Here is a 25237-nt window from a genome sequence, read left to right on the forward strand (position 1 = left end):
ATTGCTAACTACAAATTATTTATAACTGGGATAATTACTCACTAACTAGCAAAGGATATGAACAAAATGTGCACATGTGGCTACATGCATCTCTAGCTTTAATCTCAAAACAAGAGAATCTACTCATGACCGCTCATGTTGTAAACACAGTCCAATTCAAAGTAAATGGCACAGATCCATATATGGCAATTGTCTATTTGCATATAGGCCTACTGCAGCACTGATTGGTTATGACGCACTGGTCTGTGTAGAGAACGGGCTGAGTAGTGTGTGTGTCAATATAATAGAATCCTATTCTGATGCATTCTGCCTACAACAAAATCTCTTGCATAGTTTTTTTGTTTCGGTATGTTGCATTGAAAGTGGCTAATATTGCATTGATTCGATCAAAATTGCCACAGTAAACGGAAACGTTGATAGTGTTAACAGTGAAAACTCTAGAACAGTGGTCACCAACCTTTTCTGAGTCAAGATCACTTTCTGAGTCAAAATGCACGCCGCTCAGTTTTTTTTAAACATGACTTAAAAAACGTAAGCTTATGCAACATTAACCAATTAAAAACAGTACTGTAGCAATGAGATTTGTGCAGTAAGCTACAGGCCCAATAAATTATCACAGCATATTGGCTTTGCTTGAATTCCCCTGCCAATGCATTGTTGTTCGGGCCTTTTTTTTTGCAATTATATAAAACAATTTGAGGTAGGCTACATGATCACACTGGTAATAGATTCATTGTATTACTTGTGAGGCACAGCTGAGTGAGTATACATTTAAATAATTTACTTTTTATTTTACTGGGCTGATGGTGCCTGCATCTGATGTCAGTCTTAGCGGAGGGAGAGAGAAGCAGTGTGAGGGTCCGCCTATCAACATCCCTCCGCTCTCCCTTTCCTCCGCTGACAGTGACCAAAAAGGGACACGGTCTTCCAGCTGATGGGGAAACTTGAGTCACAATGCATTATTTTTGCCTCATGCACAAATTCATATTGTTACTCCTATAAACAGAGAAAGTGAAATATTTCTCAATATAAAAAAAATACCCAAGCCGCTAATACAGGCACGGCGCTACACTGGGGTGGGGTGCTGTGACCTCGTGTCCCAGAGCAAGGCTGAAGGCCTGGGCATTCAATTGCGACTGACTAGGTATCCCCTTTCCCTATCTCCTGTGTGTCTCCATCATGTCTGTTCAGACCTCTCAGTGGGAATGGGCACATGTCCTGTCCCCGCCGGAGGTAAACAGATGCATAAGGTGGTTTGAATAAATTAATTCAGATGAGGCACTCTCTTAATCATGTTATCGGGTTGCCGTGGAAACAGGAGCCATACCAACTGCTAGCTTAGATCACAGGGATATGTCAGTCTGCTGTGGCATGGCTGCTGCCTCTATCCCTCCTCATTACTGGACTGGGTAGAGATAAGAGGGAGCGGGAGGGTTCAGTGTTGCTCTATCTTCTCAGGGTCGTCAGGCTGTGGAGGCAGTGGCTGGTGACACAAGGCTAATGGCCATGTTGGAGCAGTGGTAACATGGGAAAACAGTGGCTTTTCTTTTCTTCTCATCCACCACTATAGTCCAAGGACATACGCCACAGGTCAGAATGGATGGGTGGAGCACTGAAGTGTTCCCAGAGATGTGAGAGGTCAGGATCAAACAGGGGGTGCATATATTTCTCCTGTTTCACACTATACGTGTGTGGTGCCTGTCAGGGAAAAATAAACAAACACAATGCTAACAAGAGACCACAAGCTTTTATCTTTCTAATGAAATAGAGGAAAAAGTCGAAAACATATTGATAGAAAATGTGATAATTGTACTTCATGTATTGTCAAAATCATTAGTAGCAATAGGGAATTGATGGAGTTAGAAAAATAACAGCTCTGCCCTCATTTAATACAATTCAAACAGCCTCATGCAGGGTTATTATTCAATGTCAATATTTATGTTCTGTTTTCTTGAGAGAAAATGAACTCCGCACAATCAATTTATAGATCTTTGTTGTGAAAACAGCTGTATTAAAAAAATGTACAGCTGGGAAGTGGAAATGCCTTCATTATCTATGGGAGGATTTCCCAGTGCCACTATGGCTGCCTTATCCATGCCATGGAAAGACAAATGCTACATTACTTTATGCACACCTAATGAGGCATGATGATTCTGGGGCTATCGGTTGACCATCACAGAAAAACCAAAAGTTCTAACAACTCTAATCTCTTCCTTCATTTAGGTCCATTAGTCCAGAATAGATTTGACGTCATTCCTTGGTTTAATAATTAACAGTTTATGAATATGTTATGAATGGAATACAGACATTGGTGATCTATGAGCCAAAGTTCAATAATGCTCCAAATAGCAGAACATATTCACATTGCACTACCTCACCTACCTCCCAGTGAAAACAATAGTAAAATATCAAAGCTGCTTTCTGCTAGGAGAGTGAACCTGCATGCTGTGATTGTCTATGAATACTTGTCAGGATTTGTCATGAACAATTAAAATCATTCAAGGGATTTGTGGTGACATGGTCATGGAAACACAAGTAAATATGGGATACAAAGTACCATATATTGAAAACAGGTGATTCCACACAGGTGTGGATCCAGAGTTAATCAAGCAATTAACATCCCATCATGCTTAGGGTCATGTATAAAAATGCCCAGTGGCACATTATTTTGGCTACTATGGCTAGAAGAAGAGATCTCAGTGACTTTGAAAGAGGGGTCTCAAAGGAGCATAGGGGGTTTAAAGGGAGTGTGTGTGTCTCAGTCACCAGATCTCAACCCAATTGAACACTTATGGGAGATTCTAGAGCCGCGCAGCGTTTTACACCACCATCAACAAAACACCAAACGATGGAACTTCTCGTAGAAGAATCGTGTCGTATCCCTCAATAGAGTTCCAGACACTTGTAGAATCTATGCCAAGGTGCATTGAAGCTGTTCTGGTGGTTCGTGGTGGCCTAATGCTCTATTAAGACACTTTACACCGGTGTTTCCTTTATTAGGACAGTTACCTATATATCGTTTAAATATGTTGTCACTCACATCTGCATTTGACATTACACATTAATTTCCTGCAAACCACATTGACTTTCATCAGTAGTTTCAGAGTCTGATAACTATAGAGATATGATAGAGGTGATTTTCCAAGCATGGAAATTCGTTTTTGGACACATGATTGACAGTTTACATGGCGCACAGGTGTAGCTGCACATGGTCTCTTCCACACAGGGCTAGAAAGAAGCCAGCTAGTGCATCATACAACAATCATGGAGAAGAGAGGTCGAGAGAAAAGAGCAAAGGTCTGCTATATAATTTATATGACCCCAGTATCGACTTCTCCCAGCAGACAGTGGAATTTAGTCACCAGATGATGAACGATGAAATACTCAACTCTGACATCAGTCAAACATGGATTACAAATATACTGAAAGAGATTGCTCTGGGACTGATATGACACATTTAACCTTTGTGTGAGACTGTTATGCCTTCACTATGACAGATGGTGGCTTCAATGCAGTGGTCATATACTGAGAGCTATTGAGTAGATGGGAGTTATTATTCTGTCTATACTATAGCAGATTATGTTACAGACTGGTGTGAAGAGAAGATTAGTGGCTCTGGTAGGGAGCGTGTATCGATCGGAGCAGGCAACTCCGTGATAAGTATAGTTTCAGCCCACGACCTCCAATCCTGCTTCGATCTCTGGGCAGCATCCACTCCCCCTTTCTCTTTGTTTTCCCCCCCTCTGCTTGGGCAGATGGTGCCAGGGCTCAGGCGAACGGGAGCTTTGAGGGCCAAGATCCAAAAATAGAAGAGAAAACATGTAAAAGTACATGAGTAAAACAACTGCTTGAGGCAGATGCTTTTAAAATACAGGAACTACCCACTGACCCATCTGTTGTGAGGAAATTCCAATGAGGGTGCATCACAAAAGGCTCTAGATATTTGCCTTGAACCATCCCCCAAGATAGACACCATAGATCATCCAAAACACCCTCAAGGCATCAGTCAACCTGACAGGAAACATAGTTTGTTCGATCGATTTTCATATCCTGATTTCTTAAAATTTTATTGTTCATTGTGGGTAGACATGACACACAAAACTGTCGTTGACATCTAGCAGACGTGGTACATAGAACAACCTTTAGACTGTGGAGACCATAAGCAAGGCAGCAGACAACGCTGTAGCATCCAATGACACATCTGTGACACAAAGCATATGTTAAGGTTCTGGTGAATTTATGCAAAAGCTGAACATAGACATAAACAAAACACAAGCCTCCAAGAGCAAGGTAATAATAAATCAAGGTCTACTTCAATTCAGTCATTATTAAGGCCAGTTCGGATATGGTAATTTAAGCATCTTCTTCACTAACAGCATGTAAAATAAAAACTGAAATTCATCAGTTGTCCTTTTTTCAGCCAACAATTTTTTTCTACTAATTTCAAAATTACAAACATCTTAAAAAAAAAAAAAAATGTAAATAATATTATCATACAGAAAACCTTCCACTATGACAACTGGATGTACTTTCTGTTGTGTTTGTACTGTGGTGTCTCTCTCCTGTGTAGTACAGTAACCTACTCTTACAGTATGTGAAGTTCCTTGGTGCTGTCTCCGTCCTGGAGGCGGGCACTGGGAGTGTTCAGTCAGTCAGATGCAGATGGACTCTGTCCTCCAGAGATCTTCCGGCGGATGCTAGCCTGGACAGCTGGCTGGGATAAAAGCTCCTTTATGTCCTGTAGTTTCTGAGACGGACACTGGTTCTGAGTGTGAAGGGGCTTCCCAACCAGGCCTGCTGCATCAACCAGCCTCTTCTACAGGGGACAAACAAAACACACACACAAACAAACTAACAGACACCCAATGTGATCCTCATCGCCGGTAGGTCAACCTTTTTGGCTGTGTATATTCATTAGATTTTAAAAAGCTGATTTTTACCACAGGTAGGACATGGGACCCACTCTTCATTTACCCTTCACGTCTTAACCACATACAGCACAGATGAGACAGGATCACGTAAACATAGTTCACAGCATATTTTCTAACTGCATAGTCCAGCTCAATTCCCTTGGTCTCAAGTTTTTGAGTTGCAGTTCATTTTGTAGTGATGTTTTGTTTTAGCTTTAGTAGAAAGACAGTGATTGTCTTTGCAGTGACCGCACCTTGTGGAGGTCCGAGGTTTAGCCCAACCTAACATCAGGTCCCAGATCAGTCTGTAGTGTGTGTCGTGACACGTCAGTTCCACTCTGAATGTTGGGGCGACCTTTGGCAGCCAATAAATCAGAACAGCAATTTCCTTCAAAAGGGAAACTCTTTATAGGAGGAAAGAATGAAGGTCCAAACTAGTCAGACAGTTAGACAGACAGACACGACAGAGGCTTGTGTGGAGGGAGACTGCTGAGAGTAGTGGGTGACAGAGTTAAAGATACACAAAAAGCTGCATAGGGATTCCACAATCAATTCAGTGTCCTGCCCCCAAAAACCCTCCTTCCTTGTCTAGTAAAACCCCTCAACTGCCCATTGGCTCCTGGGCTGGCTGACTGCCTGAGTTCCTGCCTGGGCTGGTTAGTGTCCAGTGCTGCCTGGGGGAATTGTCTGTGGTCATTTGCTGCTGGCGCTGGTGTCGGTGGTGGTAGTGTTGACAGTGTTACTGTTGAGGTTGTCTGAGGGCCGCGCCAGGTCAGATGACGCGGCCCCGTTGTGCTGAGTCTCATCCATGTACTGCTGCACGGCCCGCAGCACGGCGTCCTCCACCAGCCTCTTACTCAGGCTCACCAGCTCCTCATCGTCAGGCTCCGGACCCCTCTTCACACCTACACAACCAACGACACCACAACAACTAGCGTCACTACTACACCCGGTCACTACTCACACCATGCAGCCTGAGCTACATGACCTTTACCCTATTCCAGCTCAGTGTCAAGTTCGGTCAACACAACAAGAGCCCCTTGGTTAAAGGCTCTTCAAGGGTCAAAGTTCAGTGATGGTAAGCTCATACAGTGTCAATTAAGCACATTCCCAGAGGAGTACAATTAAGTGATTAAGGTAAGCTATGAATTTACCGTGGCTATAGTTTTAGGAGAAATATCTTGTGCCTGCAGTACAGTTCTCTTGTTAGCTACTGTATAAGCGACAGTCTGCCAGTATTAAAGTATGCTCGAGTTGGAGGGTGCATTAGAGTGACAGGGGATTTGGCATTGACAGTGAGAACACTGAGAAGCGGAGGCTAAATACAGGACAAACACTGGTGTCATCCTTTCACGCTCTCGCTCCAGTATGGTTTAGAGTCGAACAGTCTGCTAGTTACACAAGAACATGTCAAAAGGAGGAAGTCCGGGAGAGTACAGTGCTTTAAATGAAATGGTGCTTTGGGACTCAGAGAGCCCACTGAGTGACAGAGACCCACGTACTTGTCCGAGCAGCCCGAGGCCCACTCTGAAAAAGATCTGCAAGACAAACAATAGCCGTTTAACAACAGAACAGTACTTCAACACAAATCAGACTCCATTTCCCACAATCAGGGGAGGTTGTGTGGCGATTAGCCTATTCTTTATTTTGATTGGCCATACACATTTTGATTGACTGAGAGCATATCTTGATTGCAGTACTGAATGATAGGTTTGGTGAATTTCAACACTCAGTGATTTAGGAATCTCACACATTTGATTTCTGTGGTGTTTTATGGTCTTGTACTCAGAGGACCACCGTGTTAGAGAATCAAGTAATCTGATTAAGAAAGGTTCATAAGTGTTAAGTGTATTTCTCTCAGGGATGAGTCTCTCTCCAAAGACATTTAATGAATACTTACAGCAGAGGGGGAGAAATAAATAGCTTTCTTCACACGGCAAAGTAATGACCTTTATTCTACCTTACAGTATGTAGATTAGAATAAAGCGTGTGCTGCTATACGAGTGACACATGGAGAAGTTGGTTATCAAAAGTGTGACGAAAAACACATCAACTCAATCAAGGCAGGAGTGCACTTTGTACCGTGGAAGGACACAGAACACAAGGTGAGAGAGTGTGCAGTACATAGAAGGGCGTGCATACATCCACGGAACTAGATACTAGCAATTCTATTTCTATGTCTGCATTTGCCACGTGAAGAGGGGGAAAAACCCTTATGGGTTGACAGACGCCAAACCTGAACATCGTAGACTAGAGAGACTCTCTCTCTCCCACTCTAACGAGAACAGTGAGCAGCGTGAAGGTAAACTCTATTCCATTAGTTAGTGCTGTGGCTCAGAGAGAACTTTATGAGAGCACTAAGCGCTACATCCACACCGATAATAATGCAGGAGAGATCAGGCTGACAGATAAAGAGCTGGCCAGCAGGGTGCACCTGAGAGACCAGGCGAAGTGGTTCACCTTTTGTATTGGACTGAGAAAAGGGAAGCCAAAACCCAGACTAGCATGGGTAGTAGTCATGGCGATGGCATTAGAATGATTTTGAGAGTATTAAACTATGCAAGTATCGAACAGCAGTCTCTCTCTCCGTGTCTACTCCACTCTTGTGGCCAGACATTTCATCAGACGTGTTATCAAACGGGGTGGCAGGTAGCTGGTTCTAATCCCAGAGGCGACTAGGGGTAAAAAAAATCTGTCGATGTGCCCTTGAGCAAGGCACTTAACCGTAATTGCTCCTGTAAGTCGCTCTGGATAAGAGTGTCTGCTAAGTGACTAAACTGTAAATGTGTGTGGTTTTCTTCCATCCCTGGAAGGGGGAGTGGTGCGGTGGAGTCTGCTTGGAGGTATTTCCTGAGGAAACGGCAGCTCCATTAGGGAGATCCTGAGAGAGCTCCTCCTAAACCACCAGGTCATCTGAGGGAAATGAGGCGAGGAAGGATCTTTTTAGTGCTGCTCGCTCTCTGCTGTACACACACACGCACACTGGGACTCAACCGCTGCACTGCACCTCATCAACCAGCACACTAGATTGAATCTCTCATGGATAAGCCACATTCCAAAATAAAAATGAGTATTCACAACACAGCAACTAGGATATCCTCCAACAAAATAAAGTGATGCATCAAATGAGCCCATACAGTGTGTGTGTGTGTGTGAAAGTCCTTGCATGCTGAGCCTAGCGCTTCTGGACCTTCTGCAGTCAGTCATACATCACAGGGCGCGTGTCTCTCCGTCACCAGAGGGACCTAGTGCTGGTGGCCTGACAAGGTTGCCATTGGGTCCCAGCTCCAATCTGTCCTTGGACGGGGTTAGAATAGGCCGTGTGTATGTGTTTTTCCATGACTGTGCACTTCGTGTGTGTGTGTGTCTGTGTGCATGCACATGTGGCTGCATAAAAGCAGACCGACAGGAGTGCAGACAGGCAGCAACAACACAGCACGCTCTGCCAGTCATGTATCTTACTCATCAGACACACAAGCAGGAATGTGCTACACACCTCAGGCTGACATGATGCCATAGCAAGAGAACAATCAAGTGTTCTCTTCCAATGTGGATACAGATCACAATGAAGCCTCTGCTTGAGTCACTAAAACTAACTAGCACTGTATGTGTCTGAGTGTGTTCTGAGGCCCTCTCCTGTCTTTTCTAACTACACTGGGAATACCAGGCAGACAGATCAGCTTTAGCTGGTTACAACTACCCGCCCTCCCCTCCCCTCCCCCCTACCATGCTGCCTTTTAAAATTCCAAAGCTATTATTTAGCGCTGTTGGGGTTGTCAGATGCTCAGGGCTCACAGTTTGTGCCCGGGGAAGAACAGACTGTCTCCCTTTTCCGTGGAAAACACAGACACCCTTTCACAGTATTCACACAGCCAGCCAGCGGCCAAACAAGGTCACGCTCCTCGCACCCAGCTGTGCTCACGAGGCGTGGTGACAACACAATCACATCACCCAACGAGCATCTGACCTCTCATGACAAACCTCTTCACCCTTCTCTCTTTCTTCCCCTCCCTCCCTCCTCCCCATCCCTCTAGTTTCCCTTTTACTCCTACTCTCTCTCTCTCTCTCGGTCCCTCCACCTAGCTAGAATTAAAAGTAGGGCAAACATGCTCTCAGAAAAAGGCAGCGCTCTGATTGCAGTGTTTCAACAGAGAAAGGCCCCCATCGAGTTGGAGACAGAGAAACAATGCAGAGAGAAAATCCTGCCAAATTAAAAAAGACTAGCTTTGCCAGACTGGCAAGAGCTTTGGAGGGATTTATAATAGAGAAATGAAAAATAAATTGTTTGGCAGCATGGGAGCTTCCTGTGCTGAGTGTGCTGCATTGCCAATTGTTGGAGAGGCTGTTGGCACATAGCAGCTCCAGAAAAAGACACGGGCACTTTGACAGACAGCCCCAAGTTCAGATATCAGTACACTGGTGACAGAGACAGGAGCACGCACGTTTATGGCATGTGCATGTCGTTTATAGTGGACTATAAACTCTTCCGCAATGCCAAGATAAGACCTAAGGTGCAAATACAAGTACACACACAAAAGCACATACTTACCCACACACGATACAAACACAATAATGGACACTCAGATACAAACACACATTCTCACAGAGACATACAGTAAAATGATGAGCCCCTTTCTTTCTCCCATAGATCTGAGTCCCAGCCACAAGAAAAGCAGAAGACAGAAAGACCACCCACACCCAAGGACTTACGGATCTTCTCCTCTGCTCGGGAGAAGGGAAAGCAACACAACTGCCCCATAGCCGCACCGCTCCTCTGCCCCCTGTCTCTCTCTGTCTTTATCCTCTCTCTATCACTCTCTGCTCTACCCCGCTACAAACAGATGAGTAGTAAAATCCAGCACGGCTTCCACACTGCCTGAGATGGAGTGAGTGAATGAGGGAGTCAACTGAGAGGCTGAAGGCTGCGTTCACTCGGTGACAAAGAGGGGAGGGGTGTGTGAGTGTGTGGAAAGGGAGGGGGTTACTCAAGCTCCACCCTTTCGCTGCCTTGGATAACTGCTTTGGAATGGCCGGCAGCTGACTGCCACAATTGTGTGCTCTGCTGTGTGTGTGTTTATGCGTGTGTGTGTGTGTGTATGTATATGTGCGTGGTCTCCGAAAGAGGTGCCAGTTTTGATTATAGGTACAACTGTCCCAGCTCCCCGGTTAGACAACGTAGGATGACCAGTGGGAGACAGAGATTTTCATTTTAGTACCACGCTCAAGACAGACGGCATTGAAACAGGAAGTAATGGTGGAAGTGGTTGTATCGTCAGCGATGCGCTATCACACAGTTGGGAAGTCCAGGTTGGAGGATTGTCCTTGTAGGAAGGCTCCAGTGGTGAGTTGTGTTGAAGTGTTCTTCTGACCGGTTGTCTCTCTGCATCTCCTTGTTCAACTAAAGCACCGATTGTGTTGGGGGTTTGAGATCCTCACCAAGTACAGCCTGTGATTGGGATGACCAGGTCACATGACTCTAGCCAGGGAAGAGTGTTCTGGAAGGACCCATGGCAATCCGTAGCCAGGACCAGAGGTGTCCGAAAGTTTGTGTCTAACTCCCAGGACCAGAGAGAGGGTTTTCTACAAGACCATGGTTATTCACCTTGCCAGCTACTCGACATTCCACACAAAGACGAGCAACCATTAGGAACTAAATGAGAGGCTAATAATACAAAGCTGTGCAAGCACTATGACTTTCACTCACAGCTGGCAACTTCTGTTTCCATTTAATGAGTTAACCTACAGGTCAAAAAGATACAATAAAAATCTATCAGATCTGAGATCAAAATGTCAACGTGCAACAGAATGCAGTAAGTGAAAATCCAATCATCCTTTTTTACAATTCAATATTTGAACAATGGTAATTGCTTTTAGAGAGTAGCTTTCTACTAAGAATAGAAAAATGACGCCAGGCCACGAGCCAGGGCATACAGGGCCTATAGAAAGTCTACACCCCCCTTGGATTTCTTCACATTTTATTGTATTACAAAGTGACATTAAAAAGGATTTGTCATTTTTTGTCAACGAACCACACAAAATACTATGTCATGTCAAAGTGGAAGAAAAGTTATATATTTTTTAAAAGATAAATGAAAAATAAAACACTTTAGATAAGTATTCACCTCCCTGAGTTATTATATGTTAGAAACATCTTTGGCAGCGATTACAATTATGAGTCTTTTTGGGTAAGTCTCATAAGAGCGTTGCACACCTGTATTGGGCAATATTTTGCCATTATTCTTTTCAAAATTCTCCAAGCTCTGTAAAGGTGTGGGGATCATAGCTAGACAGCAATTTTCAAGTCTTGCCATAGATTTTCAAGCAGATTTCAGTCACAACTGTAACTCGGCCACTCAGGAACATTCACTGTCTTCTTGCTAAGAAACTCCAGTGTAGATTTGGCTTCGTGTTTTAGGTTATTGTCCTGCTGAAAACGTGAATTCCTCTTCCAGAGTCCGGTGTAAAGCAGACTGAAGCAGGTTTTCCTATAGGATTTTGCCTGTGCTTAGCTCCATCCCCTTTCTTCTCATCCTGAACAACTCCCCAGTCTTTGCCAATGTCAAGCATACCCATACCATGATGCAGCCACCACCATGCCTGAAAATAAGGAGGCAGTTATTTATTTCAGTGATGTGTTGTGTTTGGATTTGTACCAAACATAAGGCTTTGCATTTAGGCCAAAAAGTGTCTTCCTTTGCCATGTTTGTTTTCTTCAGTATTACTTTAGTGCCTTGTGGCATACATATGCATGTTATGTAATATTCTGTATATTTGTATTCTTCTTCTCACAATTTGGTCATTATTGTAGAGTCACTACAATGTTGATCCATCCTCAGTTTTCTCCAATCACAGCCATTGAACTCTGTAGCTGTTTTAAAATCACCAATGGCCTCATGGTAACATCCTTAAAACTTCTTGTCAATATGGGGGTGCTGTTTTCACTTTGTAAAAATTCGTTCCCAAATTAAACTGCCTCGTACTCAATTCTTGCTCGTACAATATGCATATTATTATTACTATTGGATAGAAAACACTCTCTAGTTTCTAAAACTGTTTGAATTATATCTGTGAGTAAAACAGAACTCAAGTTGCAGCTAACTTCCTGTCAGGAAGTGAGAAATCTGAAATCGGGCACTCTGTTCCAGGGTCAGTTTATTAATTTGCATGTAATCTATGAGTCGACATGCACTGCATACGATTTCCCCTAGATGTCAGTAAGCAGTGAGAATTGGAATGGTGTTGCTAGGTAGATCTGAGGCCGTATAAAGGCTCTTGGAACGTGGGGTGCACTCTTTTCAACGTTCGTCATGGCGCAAGACAGACCTCAGGATGGCATTCTGAAAAGCTCTCGTTATAGGCCTTAGATATATCCGGCTCTGATTTTATTCGATATAGGTGTTAAAAACATCATAATGTAGTTATTTTAAACCGAGTTATATCAGTTTATATCAGTATATTGCGATTTTCGGAATTTTCTTTGTGCTGCGTTATGAAGAGTTGGACACGTCTGGGCCACATAGCTAATGTTTGCTGCTAATTCCTAAGTTGAAGATGACAATCTACAACCGAACAACGATGATTCTGGACAAAGGACAACTTGCACAAGATTCTGATGGAAGCTCATCAAAAAGTAAGAACTATTTATGATGTTAATTCGTTGTTCTGTTGAAAAATGTAAAACTACTATTCCGCCATTAATTTCGGTGCGGTCTCGCTTTAACGCACGCTGTATGTCGTAGTAACGTTAATTTTAAAAATCTAACACAGCGGTTGCATTAAGAACTAATGTATCTTTCATTTGCTGTCCAACCTGTATTTATTGATTAGATTAGGTGCCTCTCCCAAGATTTCTCCCGACATTTTGTTGGCAGCTTGGCTACTATTCTCATTGTATAACCACAATTTGTGCCGCTAAATATGCACATTTTCGAACAAACAATATATGTATTGTGTAATATGATGTTTTAGGACTGTCATCTGATGAAGTTTTGAGAAGGTTAGTGAAAAATTTAATATCTTTTGCTGTTTTATTCGCTATCGCTAACGTGCATGAATCAATGCTGCTGTGTGGTTGGCTATTGTAGTAAGCTAATATAATGCTAAATTGTGTTTGCTGTAAAACACTTAAAGAATCTGAAATATTGGCTGGATTCACAAGATCTTTGTCTTTCATTTGCTGTACGCTGTGTATTTTTCATAAATGTTTTATGATGAGTATTTAGGTAATTCACGTTGCTCTCTGTAGTTATTCTAGTTGCTTTGGTGAGAGTTGTGATGGTGGCTGCAATGTAAAACTATGATTTATACCTGAAATATGCACATTTTTCGAACAAAACATATGCTATACAATAAATATGTTATCAGACTGTCATCTGATGAAGTTGTTTCTTGGTTAGTGACTATTTATATCTTTATTTGGTCGAATTTGTGATAGCTACCTATGCAGGAAAAAAAAGTTGTGTCTTTTGCTATGGTGGTTAGCTAATAGAAATACATATTGTGTCTTCCCTGTAAAACATTTTAAAAATGAGAAATGATGGCTGGATTCACAAGATGTGTATCTTTCATTTGGTGTCTTGGACTTGTGATTTCATGAACATTTTATTATATGATATCCCTGTGGCTTTAGGCTAGGCTATGCTAGTCAGCTTTTTTGATGGGGGGATCCCGGATCCGGGTTTGTGACTCGTTAGAGGTCAGTTTCCTTCTTGTACTGCAGCTCAGTTCAGAAGGACGACTGCATCTTTGATGTGTTGGGGTGGTTTAATACATCATCCACAGCATAATTATTAACTGGACCATGCTTGAAGATATTCAATGTCTGATTTGTTACTGTTACCCATCTACCAAACACATACTTTTTTTTATGAGGCTTTCAAAAAAGCTCCAAGGTCTTTGAAGTTTAATCTATTCTTGAAATTCAATATTTGACTGAGGGACCTTACAGATGTTGTATGTATGGGGGACAGAGGAAGGGGTAGTCATTCAAAAATCATGTCAACCCCTATTATTTCACACCGAGTGAGTCAATAAAACTTGTGATTAGTTAAACCAAGTTTTACTTCTGAACTAATTTAGGCTTGCCTAAACAAATGGGGTGAATACTTACTATATTTTAGATATTAAATGTTTATTAATTTGTAAACATTTGTAGAATTTTCTTTTCACATTCTGGAATATTTTGTGTAGATCAAAAAATGTAATACATTAAATCGATTTCAATCCCATTTTGTAACGCAACAAAATGTGAAAACAGTTCAAGGGGGTGTAGACTTGCTACAGCACTGTATAGGCCTAGCTAGAGTTAATGATATGAATAAACACCATCTCATCTCTGATGACCACTTCACTATTAGGTAGTGGAAAAATGTGTAGAGTGAGTCAACGCAGTCTAAAAGCCGAACTGCCAGAGAAACTCTGACTACTAGCGATGCGCGGGTTGACTTATAACCCACAGCCCCCACGGTTATATCTGCGGGGCGGGCGGGTTTAGGGCCATGAAACATTGTGTGGATGAAGGGTGGGTTGAATAAAGAGAGAACAATACCTTAAAAAAATCCATAAATGTATCATTCTTGTGCAATTTATATCTATAGGCAACATTGAGATTTTTCTTTCATTATTTTAGGCTATCTGCCAATGAGTGCGTAAAAGCCTAAGCTTTAGGGCCTAACTGTACGTGCGCCAAATAGCCGACATACCAATCGCCAAATGCTTTTGTGGACAACGTCGGAGTTTAATTCAATAAGAGAAAAGCTGCAAAAAGGAGAGTTGAAAGTAAAGGGAAGCTCCAGAAAAGCCATGTTTGGGAAAGATTTGGTGAAGTGGTAGAAGAGTATGATAGCAGTGCCGGCGTAGTTATCTGCGATGATTGTGAGGCATTAGAGAAATTCAACAGTCACAAGACGGGGAGGGGATGTCAAATAGGCTGTAGCCTACTGTTCAGATGGGTTAAATGGAAACTCTGGACACTGACTGTAGGTCTATAACCTCTCAAGTAGCCTTAATATTAACTCCTGCAGAATGAATCATTTCTTGCAGTAAAATGATACACCAAATATACATTTTGACCAGGGAACAGGGGTGGAGAAATATGATTTTAAATAAAATAATATGTTATTGGTCACATGCGCCGAATACAACTGTTGTAGAATTCACCGTGAAATGCTTACTTACGAGCCCATTCCCAACAATGCAGAGTTAAAAAGTAAGAACAATATTTGCTAAATAAAAAAGGAAATAGTAACACAATAAAATAACAATAATGAGGCTATATACAAAGGAGAACCAGTAACGAGTCAATGTGCAGGGGTACGAGGTGAGGTAATGCAGTATGTACATGTAGGTCGGGTTAGAAGTGACTAGGCAATCAGGATATACTGTATACTAAACAGTGTGAAAGAGTGTCTGTGTGGCATCAATATGCATGTGTGTGAGCGTGTATGTAGGAGTCTGTGTGTGGGAGTGCCAGTGTAGTATGTGTGAGTTTGCATAGAGTTTTTCTTTCTTTCTTTGTGAGGATCTTGAGAGAATGAGAATGTGCAATTAGGGACCGTCTGTAAAGGCGCTATGTTTATCAGCATCATAAAAGCTGATTTTATTTCAAGCACATAAAATATGCATTCAAGCCAAACTGAAATCTTAACACTTTGGGTCGTTTTTACAGCTTTCTATTTTCTTACAACTGGTCAAACTGATGTCATTTAAAACATTTTTACAGAAAATATTTCCTGTTTTTTTATTACATTTTCTTAATGGTACCTAAATGTCTTTGCGCCGCGAAAGAAACACGACAGAGAAAAATGTACCAACAGTAGATTGAAGCATTCATTCTATCGATTTATGACATTCTAGTGAGAAAGGGTTTTATTTAGTCTTCTAATGACAAAAGAGAAGCTGAATGTATCTAATTATAGACAAGTTGACTAACAAATAGCTGACCAAAATGTTGGATATTCTAGGCAGAAACCTATCTAAATTAGGGCCCTTGTAGCAGTCCACTCGTAAGGACAAAGATTCAGCAGGAGGCAGGCAGGTCGAGCTGTAAATGGTGGTTCAATTTAATTACACAGTGATGAATTTACAAATACAATATTCACATCCCTATTAACATTTAGTCAATAAGTATTCATGGATTCATTCTGTGTTAAATAGTGGTTAACATTTTTTTTATGATCACCCCATCTCTGTACCCCACACATACTGTAAGGTCCCTCAATCGAGTAGTGAATATCAAGCACAGATTCAACCACAAAGACCAGGGAGGTTTTTCAATGCCTCACAAATGTTTTTAAATGATACATTTAACTAGGCAAGTCAGTTAAGAACAAATTCTTATTTACAATGATGGCCTACACCGGCCAAACCCGAACGACGCTAGGGGTAATTGTACGCCGCCCTATGGGACTCCCAATCACGGCTGGTTGTGATACAGCCTGGACTCAAACCAGGGTGTCTGTAGTGATGCCTCTAGCACTGAGATGCAGTGCCTTAGACCACTGCGCCACTCGGGAGCCCCAAAGGGCACTGATTGGTATTTAAAAAGCATACGCTGAATATCCCTTTGAGCATGGTGAAGTTATTAATTAGGCTTTGGATGGTGCCAGTCACTAAAGAGCTATTGACGTCCTTCCTAACGCAGTTGCCAGAGAGGAAGGAAACTGCTCAGGGATTTCATCATGAGGCCAAGACAGTTACAGAGTTTAACGGTTGTAACTATTGTACAATCCAGGTGTGCAAAGCTATATAATCAAGATACACAGAGTGTACCAAACATTAAGAACTCCTCTTTCCATGACATAGACAGATTAATTCAGGTGAAAGCTATGATCCCTTATTAATGTAATTTGTTAAATCCACTTCAATCAGTGTAGATGAAGGGGAGGAAACAGGTTAAAGAAGGATTTTTACCTTGAGACATGGATTGTGTGTGTGCCATTCAGAGGGGGAATGGGCAAGACAAAAGTTAAGTGCCTTTGAATGAAGTATGGTAGTAGGTTCCGGCGCACCGGTTTGTCAAGAACTGCAACGCCGCTGGGTTTTTCCCTCAATAGTTTCCCGTGTGCATCAAGAATGGTCCACCACCTAAAGAACATCCAGTCAACTTCACACAACTGTGGGAAGCATTGACGTCAATGTGGGCTAGCATCCCTGTGGAACGCTTTCGACACCTTGTAGAGTCATACCCCAAAGAATTGAGACTGTTCTGAGGTGCAACTCAATATTAGGAAGGTGTTCTTAATGCTTTGTACACTCTGTGTATATTTAACGGGGAATTGATCAAGATTGACAAACAAAGAGCATACAATTGACACAATTAATAGCCTGTGCAAAGAGTGTTCCGTTACAGCCATATTCTAAAATGTATTAAATAGTTTCCCCCCCTGATAATCTACACACAATACCCCATAATTCCAAAGCGAAAATAGGTTCTAAAATATTTTTGTAAATGAATATCCTGTTTCAACTGATCATCCTTGAGATGTTTCCACAACTTGATTGGAGTCCACCTGAGGTAAATTCAATTGATTGGACATGATTAGGAAAGGCACACACCTGTCTATATAAGGTCCCACAGTTGACAGTGCATGTCAGAGCAAAAACCAAGCCATGAGGTCGAAGGAATTGTCCGTAGAGCTCTGAAACAGGATTGTGTCTAGGCACAGATCTGGGGAAGGGTACCAAAAAATGTCTGCAGCATTGAAGTTCCCCAAGACACAGTGGCCTCCATCATTCTTAAATGTAAGATGTTTGGAACCACCAAGACTCTTGGTCAGGGAGGTAACCAAGAATCCAATGGTCACTCTGACAGAGCTCCTCTGTGGAGATGGGAGAACCTTCCAGAAGGCCAACCATCTCTTCAGCACTCCACCAATCAGCCCTTTATGGTAGAGTGGCCAGACGGAAGCAACTCCTCAGTAAAAGGCACATGACAGCCCGCTTGAAGTTTGCCAAAAGGCACTTAAAGGACTCTCAGACCATGAGAAACAAGATAGTATGGTCTGATGAAACAATGATTGAACTCTTTGGCCTGAATGCCAAGCGTCACGTCTGGAGGAAACATGGCACCATCCCTACGGTGAAGCATGGTGGTGGCAACATCATGCTGTGGGGATGTTTTTCAGCGACAGGGACTGGGAGACTAGTCAGGATCGAGGGAAAGATGAACGCAGCAAAGTACAGAGAGATCCTTGAGGAACACCTGCTCCAGAGCGCTCAGGACCGCAGACTAGGGCGAAGGTTCACCATCCAACAGGACAACGACCCAATGCACACAGCCAAGAAAACGCAGGAGTGGCTTTCTGGACAAGTCTCTGAATGTTCTTGAGTGGCCCAGCCAGAGCCCGGACTTGAATCTGATCAAACATCTCTGGAAGGACCTGAAAATAGCTGTGAAGCTACACTCCCCATCCAACCTGACAGAGCTTGAGAAGATCTGCAGAGAAGAATGGGAGAAACTCACCCAAATACAGGTGTGCCAAGCTTGTAACGTCATACCCACGTAGACTCGAGGCTGTAATCGCTGCCAAAGGTGCTTCCACAAAGTATTGACTAAAGGGTCTGAAGACTTATGTAAATGTGATCAGTTTATTTATTTATTTTTACTGTTTATGCTTTGTCATTATGAGGTGGTCTGTAGATCAATGAGGAAAAAAATTGATTAATATATCGCTGTAACGTAAAAATGTGGAAAAAGTCAAGGGGACTTAATACTTTCCGAATGCACTGTATATATACATATTTTCACAGACCCCTGCAGTACCTCCGTGGACCACTGGTTGAAATCCCCTGGGTTAGCTACAGTAGAAGTAATAGCATGACTACATTTTGTAAACAATCTCGTCAATGATGACCACTTCATTATTAGTTTGGCTGCTACGCAAAAAATGTGACGACAACATTAAATGGTCAATAAAGAAGTGAAATATGGAGCCAAACTGCCAGAGAACTGACTACGTCTCCATGTTAAAGCAGTAGAGTGGAAAGACAGCCAGGAGCATTCAGATGATGAAGTGAGGCTAGACAGAGCATGTTTATGTTATGACCCAGTTGGCACACACTGCTCTGCTCTGACCCCACTGGCCCATCACCACCTCTCACCCACCATCCAAGGCACACCAGAGTTTGTGAAATACTATGCCAGGGTGACTACTGTCCTCTCCTCTACTTAACCCTCGAAATACGAGATTCAATTAGCAGCTAACTCTGGGCTGTTGGTATTCAAAGCTGCTGTGGCAGACTTTGGCCAGACTGGATGAATTGGTAGAGCATGAACGTACGCATGCACACATCTCGGTGTGCAGAAAGACTATGAACTAGAGGTACCAGGCAACATTCCTGTTGCTCTCCCAGCCTTGGCCGTGACAGCGTGACGCCTGCTTAGAGCTCACTGACATAGAACTGCTCTCTGGACGTCAGCACTGTTAGATGTCAGAAAGACAGACCGACATAATGTTGTCTGTCTGTCTGTCTATGGACCTTGTCTAGATGACTGTGCTGATATCAGACGCAGCTCTGTTATTGTTTTCAGGGAATAAACACTGATAACATCAGAGCTATTTTAGAGCCCTGTCAGCGTGACCATCGGGTTCTTGGTCACCTCCCTGACCAAGGCCCATCTCCCCCGACTGCTCAGTTTGGCTGGGCGGTCAGCTCTAGGAAGAGCCTTGGTGATTCCACAAATCTTCCATTTAAGAATGATGGAGGCCACTGTGTTCTTGGGACCTTCAATTATGTAGACATTTTTTGGTACCCTTCCCCAGATCTGTGCCTAAACACAATCCTGTCTCGAAGCTCTACAGACAATTCCTTTAACCTCATAGTTTTTGCTCTGACATGCACTGTCAACTGTGGGACCTTATATAGACAGGTGTGTGCCTTTCTGAATCATGTCCAATCAATTGCATTTACCACAGGTGGACTCCAATCAAGTTGTAGAAACATCAAGGATGATCATTGGAAACAGGATGCATCCAAGTCTCAATTCCAGGTCTCACAGCAAAGGGTCTGAATACTTAAGTGTTTTTTTAATTTTTTATAAATATGATACAATTTCGAAAAACCTGTTTTCATTTTGTCATTATGGGGTATTGTGTGTTTTTTTATTTAACACATTTTAAAATAAGGCTGTAATGTAACAAAATGTGGGAAAAAGGAAGGGGTCTGTATACTTTCCGAATGCTCTGTATGTATATACAGTTGAAGTCGGAAGTTTACATACACTTAGGTTGGAGTCATTAAACTCGTTTTTTCAATGACTCTACAAATTTCTTGTTAACAAACTATAGTTTTGGCAAGTCGGTTAGGACATCTACTTTGTGCATGACAAGTAATTTTTCCAACAATTGTTTACCGACAGATTATTTCACTGTATCACAATTCCAGTGGGTAAGGAAGTTTACATACACCAAGTTGACTGTGCCATTAAACAGCTTGAAAATTCCAGAAAATGATGCGTCTGATAGGCTAACTGACATCATTTGAGTCAATAGGAGGTGTACCTGTGGACGTATTTCAAGGTCTACCTTCAAACTCAGTGCCTCTGCTTGACATCATGGGAAAATCTAAAGAAATTAGCTAAGACCTCAGATTTTTTTTTTTTGTAGACCTCCACAAGTCTGGTTCATCCTTGGGGGCAATTTCCAAACGCCTGAAGGTACCACGTTCATCTGTACAAACAATAGTACGCAACACCATGGGACCACGCAGCCGTCATTCCGCTCAGGAAGGAGACGCGTTCTGTCTACTAGAGATGAACGTACTTTGGAGCGAAAAGCGCAAATCAATCCCAGAACAACAGCAAATCAATCCCAGAACAACAGCAAAGGACCTTGTGAAGATGCTGAAGGAAACAGGTACAAAAGTATCAATATCCACAGTAAAACGAGTCCTATGTCAACATAACCTGAAAAGCCGCTCAGCAAGGAAGAAGCCACTGCTCCAAAACCGCCATAAAAAAGCCAGACTACGGTTTGCAATTGCACATGGGGACAAAGATTGTACTTTTTGGAGAAATGTCCTCTGGTCTGATGAAACAAAAATAGAACCGTTTGGCCATAATGACCATCGTTATATTTGGAGGAAAAAGGGGGAGGCTTTCAAGCCAAAGAACACCATCCTAACCGTGAAGCACGGGGGTGGCAGCATCATGTTGTGGGGTTGCTTTGCTGCAGGAGGGACTGGTGCACTTCACAAAATAGATGGCTTCATGAGAAAGGAAAATTAGGTGGATATATTGAAGCAACATCTCAAGACATCAGTCAGGAAGTTAAAGCTTGGTCACAAATGGGTCTTCCAAATGGACAATGACCCCAAGCATACTTCCAAAGTTGTGAGAAAATGGCTTAAGGACAACAAAGTCAAGGTATTGTAGTGGCCATCACAAAACCCTGACCTCAATCCTATTTGTGGGCAGAACTGAAAAAGCGTGTGCGAGCAAGGAGGCCTACAAACCTGACTCAGTTACACCATCTCTGTCAGGAAGAATGGGCCAAAATTCACCCGATTTATTGTGGGAAGCTTGTGGAAGGCTACCCGAAACGTTTGACTAAAGTTAAACAATTTAAAAGGCAATGCTACCAAATACTAATTGAGTGTATGTGATGAAAGAAATAAAAGCTGAAATAAATCATTCTCTCTACTATTATTCTGACATTTCACATTCTTAAAATAAAGTGGTGATCCTAACTGACCTAAGACAGGGAATTCTTATTAGGATTAAATGTCAGGAATGGTGAAAAACTGAGTTTAAATTTATTTGGCTAAGGTGTATGTAAACTTCCGACTTCAACTGTATCTCTCTCTCTCTATACAGTATATTATATCTATCTATATTCCCACTACCGGTGAAAAGTTTTAAACCCTTCAATGAGTAGGTGTTCTTTCTTTATTTTTACTATTTTATAAGTATGAAACTATGAAATAACACATATGGAATTGTGTAGTTTTTTATTTGTAATAAATGTGCAAAAAAAAAAAAACTGTTTTGCTTTGTCATTAAGTGGTATTGTGTGTAGATTGCTGAATAAGGCTGTAACGTAACAAAATGTGGAAAAAGTCAAGGGGTCTGAATACTTTCCGAAGGCACTGTATACAAAAGTATGTGGACACCCCTTCACATCCGTTGCTGACAGGTGTATGAAATCGAGCACCACCATGCAATCTCCATAGACAAACATTAACAGTAGAATACCCTTACTGGAGGGCTCAGTGACTTTCAACGTGGCACCGTCATAGGATGCCACCTTTCCAACAAGTCAGTTTGTCAAATTTCTGTCCTGCTAGAGCTGTTGTTTCCATGGCCGAGCAGCCACACACAAGCCTAAGATCACCATGCGCAATGCCAAGTGCCGGTGAAGTGGTGTAAAACTTGCTGCCATTGGACTTTGGAGCATTGGAAATGCATTCTCTGAAGTGATGAATCACGCTACCATCTGGTAGTTCGACACTAAAAATCTGGGTTTGGCAAGTGCCAGGAGAACCCTAACTGCCCCAATTCATAGTGCCAACTGTAAAGTTTGGTGGATGAGTAATAATGGTCTGGGGCTGTTTTTCATGGTTCGGGCTAGGCCTCAGTTCCAGTGAAGGGAAATCTTAACGTTACAGCATACAATGACATTCTAGATGATTCTCTGCTTCCAACTTTGTGGCAACAGTTTGGGGAAGGCCCTTTCCTGTTTTAGCATGACAATGCCCCTGTGCACAAAGTGATGTCCATACAGAAATGTTTTGTCGAGATTGGTGTGGAAGAACTTGACTGGCCTGCACAGAGTCCTGACCTCAACCCCATTGAAAACCTTGGGATGATTTGGAACGCAGACTGCGAGCCAGGCCTAATTGGCCAACATCAGTGCTCGACCTCACTATTGCTCGTGGCTGAATGGAAGCAAGGCCCCGCAGCAATGTTCCAACATCTAAAGCCTTCCCAGAAGAGTAGATTATGTTTTAGCAGCAAAGAGGGGACCAACTCCATATTAATGCTTATGATTTTGGAATGAGATGTTCGATGAGCAGGTGTCCACATACTTTTGGTCATGTAACGTATCTATTGGCGTGTCTTGAAATCGAAACGCACCTGGGCGGGCATTACTTTTGATTTTAGACAGTTTGAATATGACAGATACTAAATTCATGAAGAGAGACTTGTTGTTGCGCAAGAAACAAATAAATGTATTAATTCCAACTGTGCAGACTACTGAGACTTAGATCAGAAATGTGTCTTCCTGCATTAAATAACGATGAATTATATTACATTAGCTACATATTTCATATCGATTTCGCCTAAAACAGAATGAATCCCATTACCATTAAACCCTCTCGAACCCTTCAGCCTCAATGAAGCCTTTAGCTTAGCCACTGAAGAGCACTCTATTGGATCGTTATCTAAACACTAACTGTGTGTTATATCCAAGACGATAGCCCATCACCATCAGATTAAAAAGCAAGAGCAAATGACTACAGCCTGGTTTACTACAGATTCCCTCGTGTGTGAGAAGAGCATCAAGGCCATTAAATGTGTCTGAACAGCGGCTGGCGACATCCACAGAATTAATAATCCAACAACAAACAGCATCAAATCAATAGAACAGCATGTTTCTTATCTACAGTCTCAGAGAGCAGGCAGGGCTATTGAGTGACACTCCGTAGCAGGGGGAAGTTATGGTGACCATCGTGGATCCGACTCGCCTGCAATCCCATCTTTCATCCACTACTTACTAGGCATGCACGATATTTCGGTAAGTATATCGGAGTCGTACAATATTAGCTAAAAAGCCCAACATCGGTATCGGCCCGATATCTAGTTTAACGCCGATGTGCAAAAGCCATGTCAAAGCTGACGTGCATACCTATATAAACGTAGGTAGATGTTTAAAGACGTCACAAAAAATATATACTGCTAAACGTGCAACACAGCATTCCTAACCTAGCCCACAATGTCTGCTGTGTGGATCAAACAGTCAACAAGTCGAGCAGTCATTTGAAAGAGTAATACAATTTCAGTGAGACAACACAAAGACCAAATCCATTAACGCCAAGATAATGGGATTCATTGCCCTTGACAATCAACCGTTCTCTGTCGTGGATGATGTTGGCTTTCGCCGACTGGTCGAGCACCAGTACACACTACCAAGTAGGCGCTATTTTTCAGATGTTGCCATTAGCTTCAAGACTGACATTTGGACCAGCGATGAAAGCCCCATGAGCATTATGAGTCTGACAGCACAGTGGGTCGACGAGGATTTCCTACTGAGGAAAGCCGAATTGCATGCTCAAGAATATGCTGGTTCTCATACCGCTACTGCTATTTCAATGGCATTTGAGAAAATGTTTGAAACTTAGAACAATGAACACTCCTCGCTCAATTCAAACAACTGACTCGAGAAATAAGCTCAACTCTGCCTGCAGCAGACGTGATACCCTGTCAAGACATTGAAATGCCTGCTCAACAAAAATGCCAACACAGACCGTCAGGTTAACTTGGAAAAGTACTCCACTACAGGCTGTAAACAAGCGATTCTCTGAGCCTCTACTGTGTCGCCACCATGCTCGATGCTAGGTACAAGGACTGCTACTTCGACGCAGACAAGAAACAGGGTAGGGTTTACGTGAAACGTTAGACACAGCTGGAAACGGACACAGTGACAGTGCACACCGAGGAAGAGAGGCCACGGACAGACAGAGCTGAAACTTCCCTGCTTGACATGTATGATGAAATCCTGGTTGAGACTGAACAAACAAACAAAACAGCAAGTCAGTGAAAAAGGTTTTGATTATGTTTTACTGGTAATGGGGACATAAGTAAATGCCAACAAAATAACTTTTTGGTCAGTGTGTGTGTGTGTACGCGTTTCAACTAAACTCAGCAAAAAAAGAAACGTCCTCTAACTGCCTTTATTTTCAGCAAACTTAACATGTGTAAATATTTGTATGAACATAACAAGATTCAACAACTGAGACAAACTGAACAAGTTACACGGACATGTGACTAACAGAAATAATGTGTCCTTGAACAAGGGGGGGGGGGGTTCAAAATCAAAAGTAACAGTCAGTATCTGGTGTGGCCACCAGCTGCATTAAGTACTGCAGTGAATCTCCTCCTCATGGACTGCACCAGATTTGCCAGTTCTCTTCCACCAAGGCACCTGCAAGTTCCCGGACATTTCTGGGGGGGAAAGGCCCTAGCCCTCACCCCCCGATCCAACAGGTCGCAGATGTTCTCAATGGGATTGAGATCCGGGCTTCTCGCTGGCCATGGCAGAACACTGACATTCCTTTCTTGCAGGAAATCACACACAGAACGAGCAGTATGGCTGGTGGCATTGTCATGC

The 25237-nt window shown here is 42.5% G+C and overlaps 1 protein-coding gene across 7 annotated transcripts in view; it reads right to left on the minus strand.

Annotated features, from left to right (window-relative positions):
• Positions 1 to 4050: 4050 nt before the first annotated feature.
• The window catches only part of LOC139583015 (A-kinase anchor protein 7-like), a 53557-nt gene continuing 32370 nt past the window's right edge, over positions 4051 to 25237 (minus strand). For 3 of the 7 annotated variants that reach the window (XM_071413655.1, XM_071413653.1, XM_071413654.1), the window contains 2 exons: positions 6413 to 6448; positions 4051 to 5815 (listed from right to left, as the gene is read on the minus strand). In XM_071413655.1, coding sequence (XP_071269756.1) covers positions 5604 to 5815; positions 6413 to 6448 — 248 coding nt within the window. In that variant the 3' untranslated portion in view covers positions 4051 to 5603. Of the gene's footprint in view, positions 5816 to 6412; positions 6449 to 10923; positions 11508 to 25237 lie in introns of those variants that run through there. The other 4 variants (XM_071413659.1, XM_071413658.1, XM_071413657.1 and 1 more) reach the window with 2 other exon arrangements.

The sequence above is a fragment of the Salvelinus alpinus genome, chromosome 8, assembly GCF_045679555.1.
Source record: "Salvelinus alpinus chromosome 8, SLU_Salpinus.1, whole genome shotgun sequence".
Taxonomy (NCBI): Eukaryota; Metazoa; Chordata; class Actinopteri; order Salmoniformes; family Salmonidae; genus Salvelinus; species Salvelinus alpinus.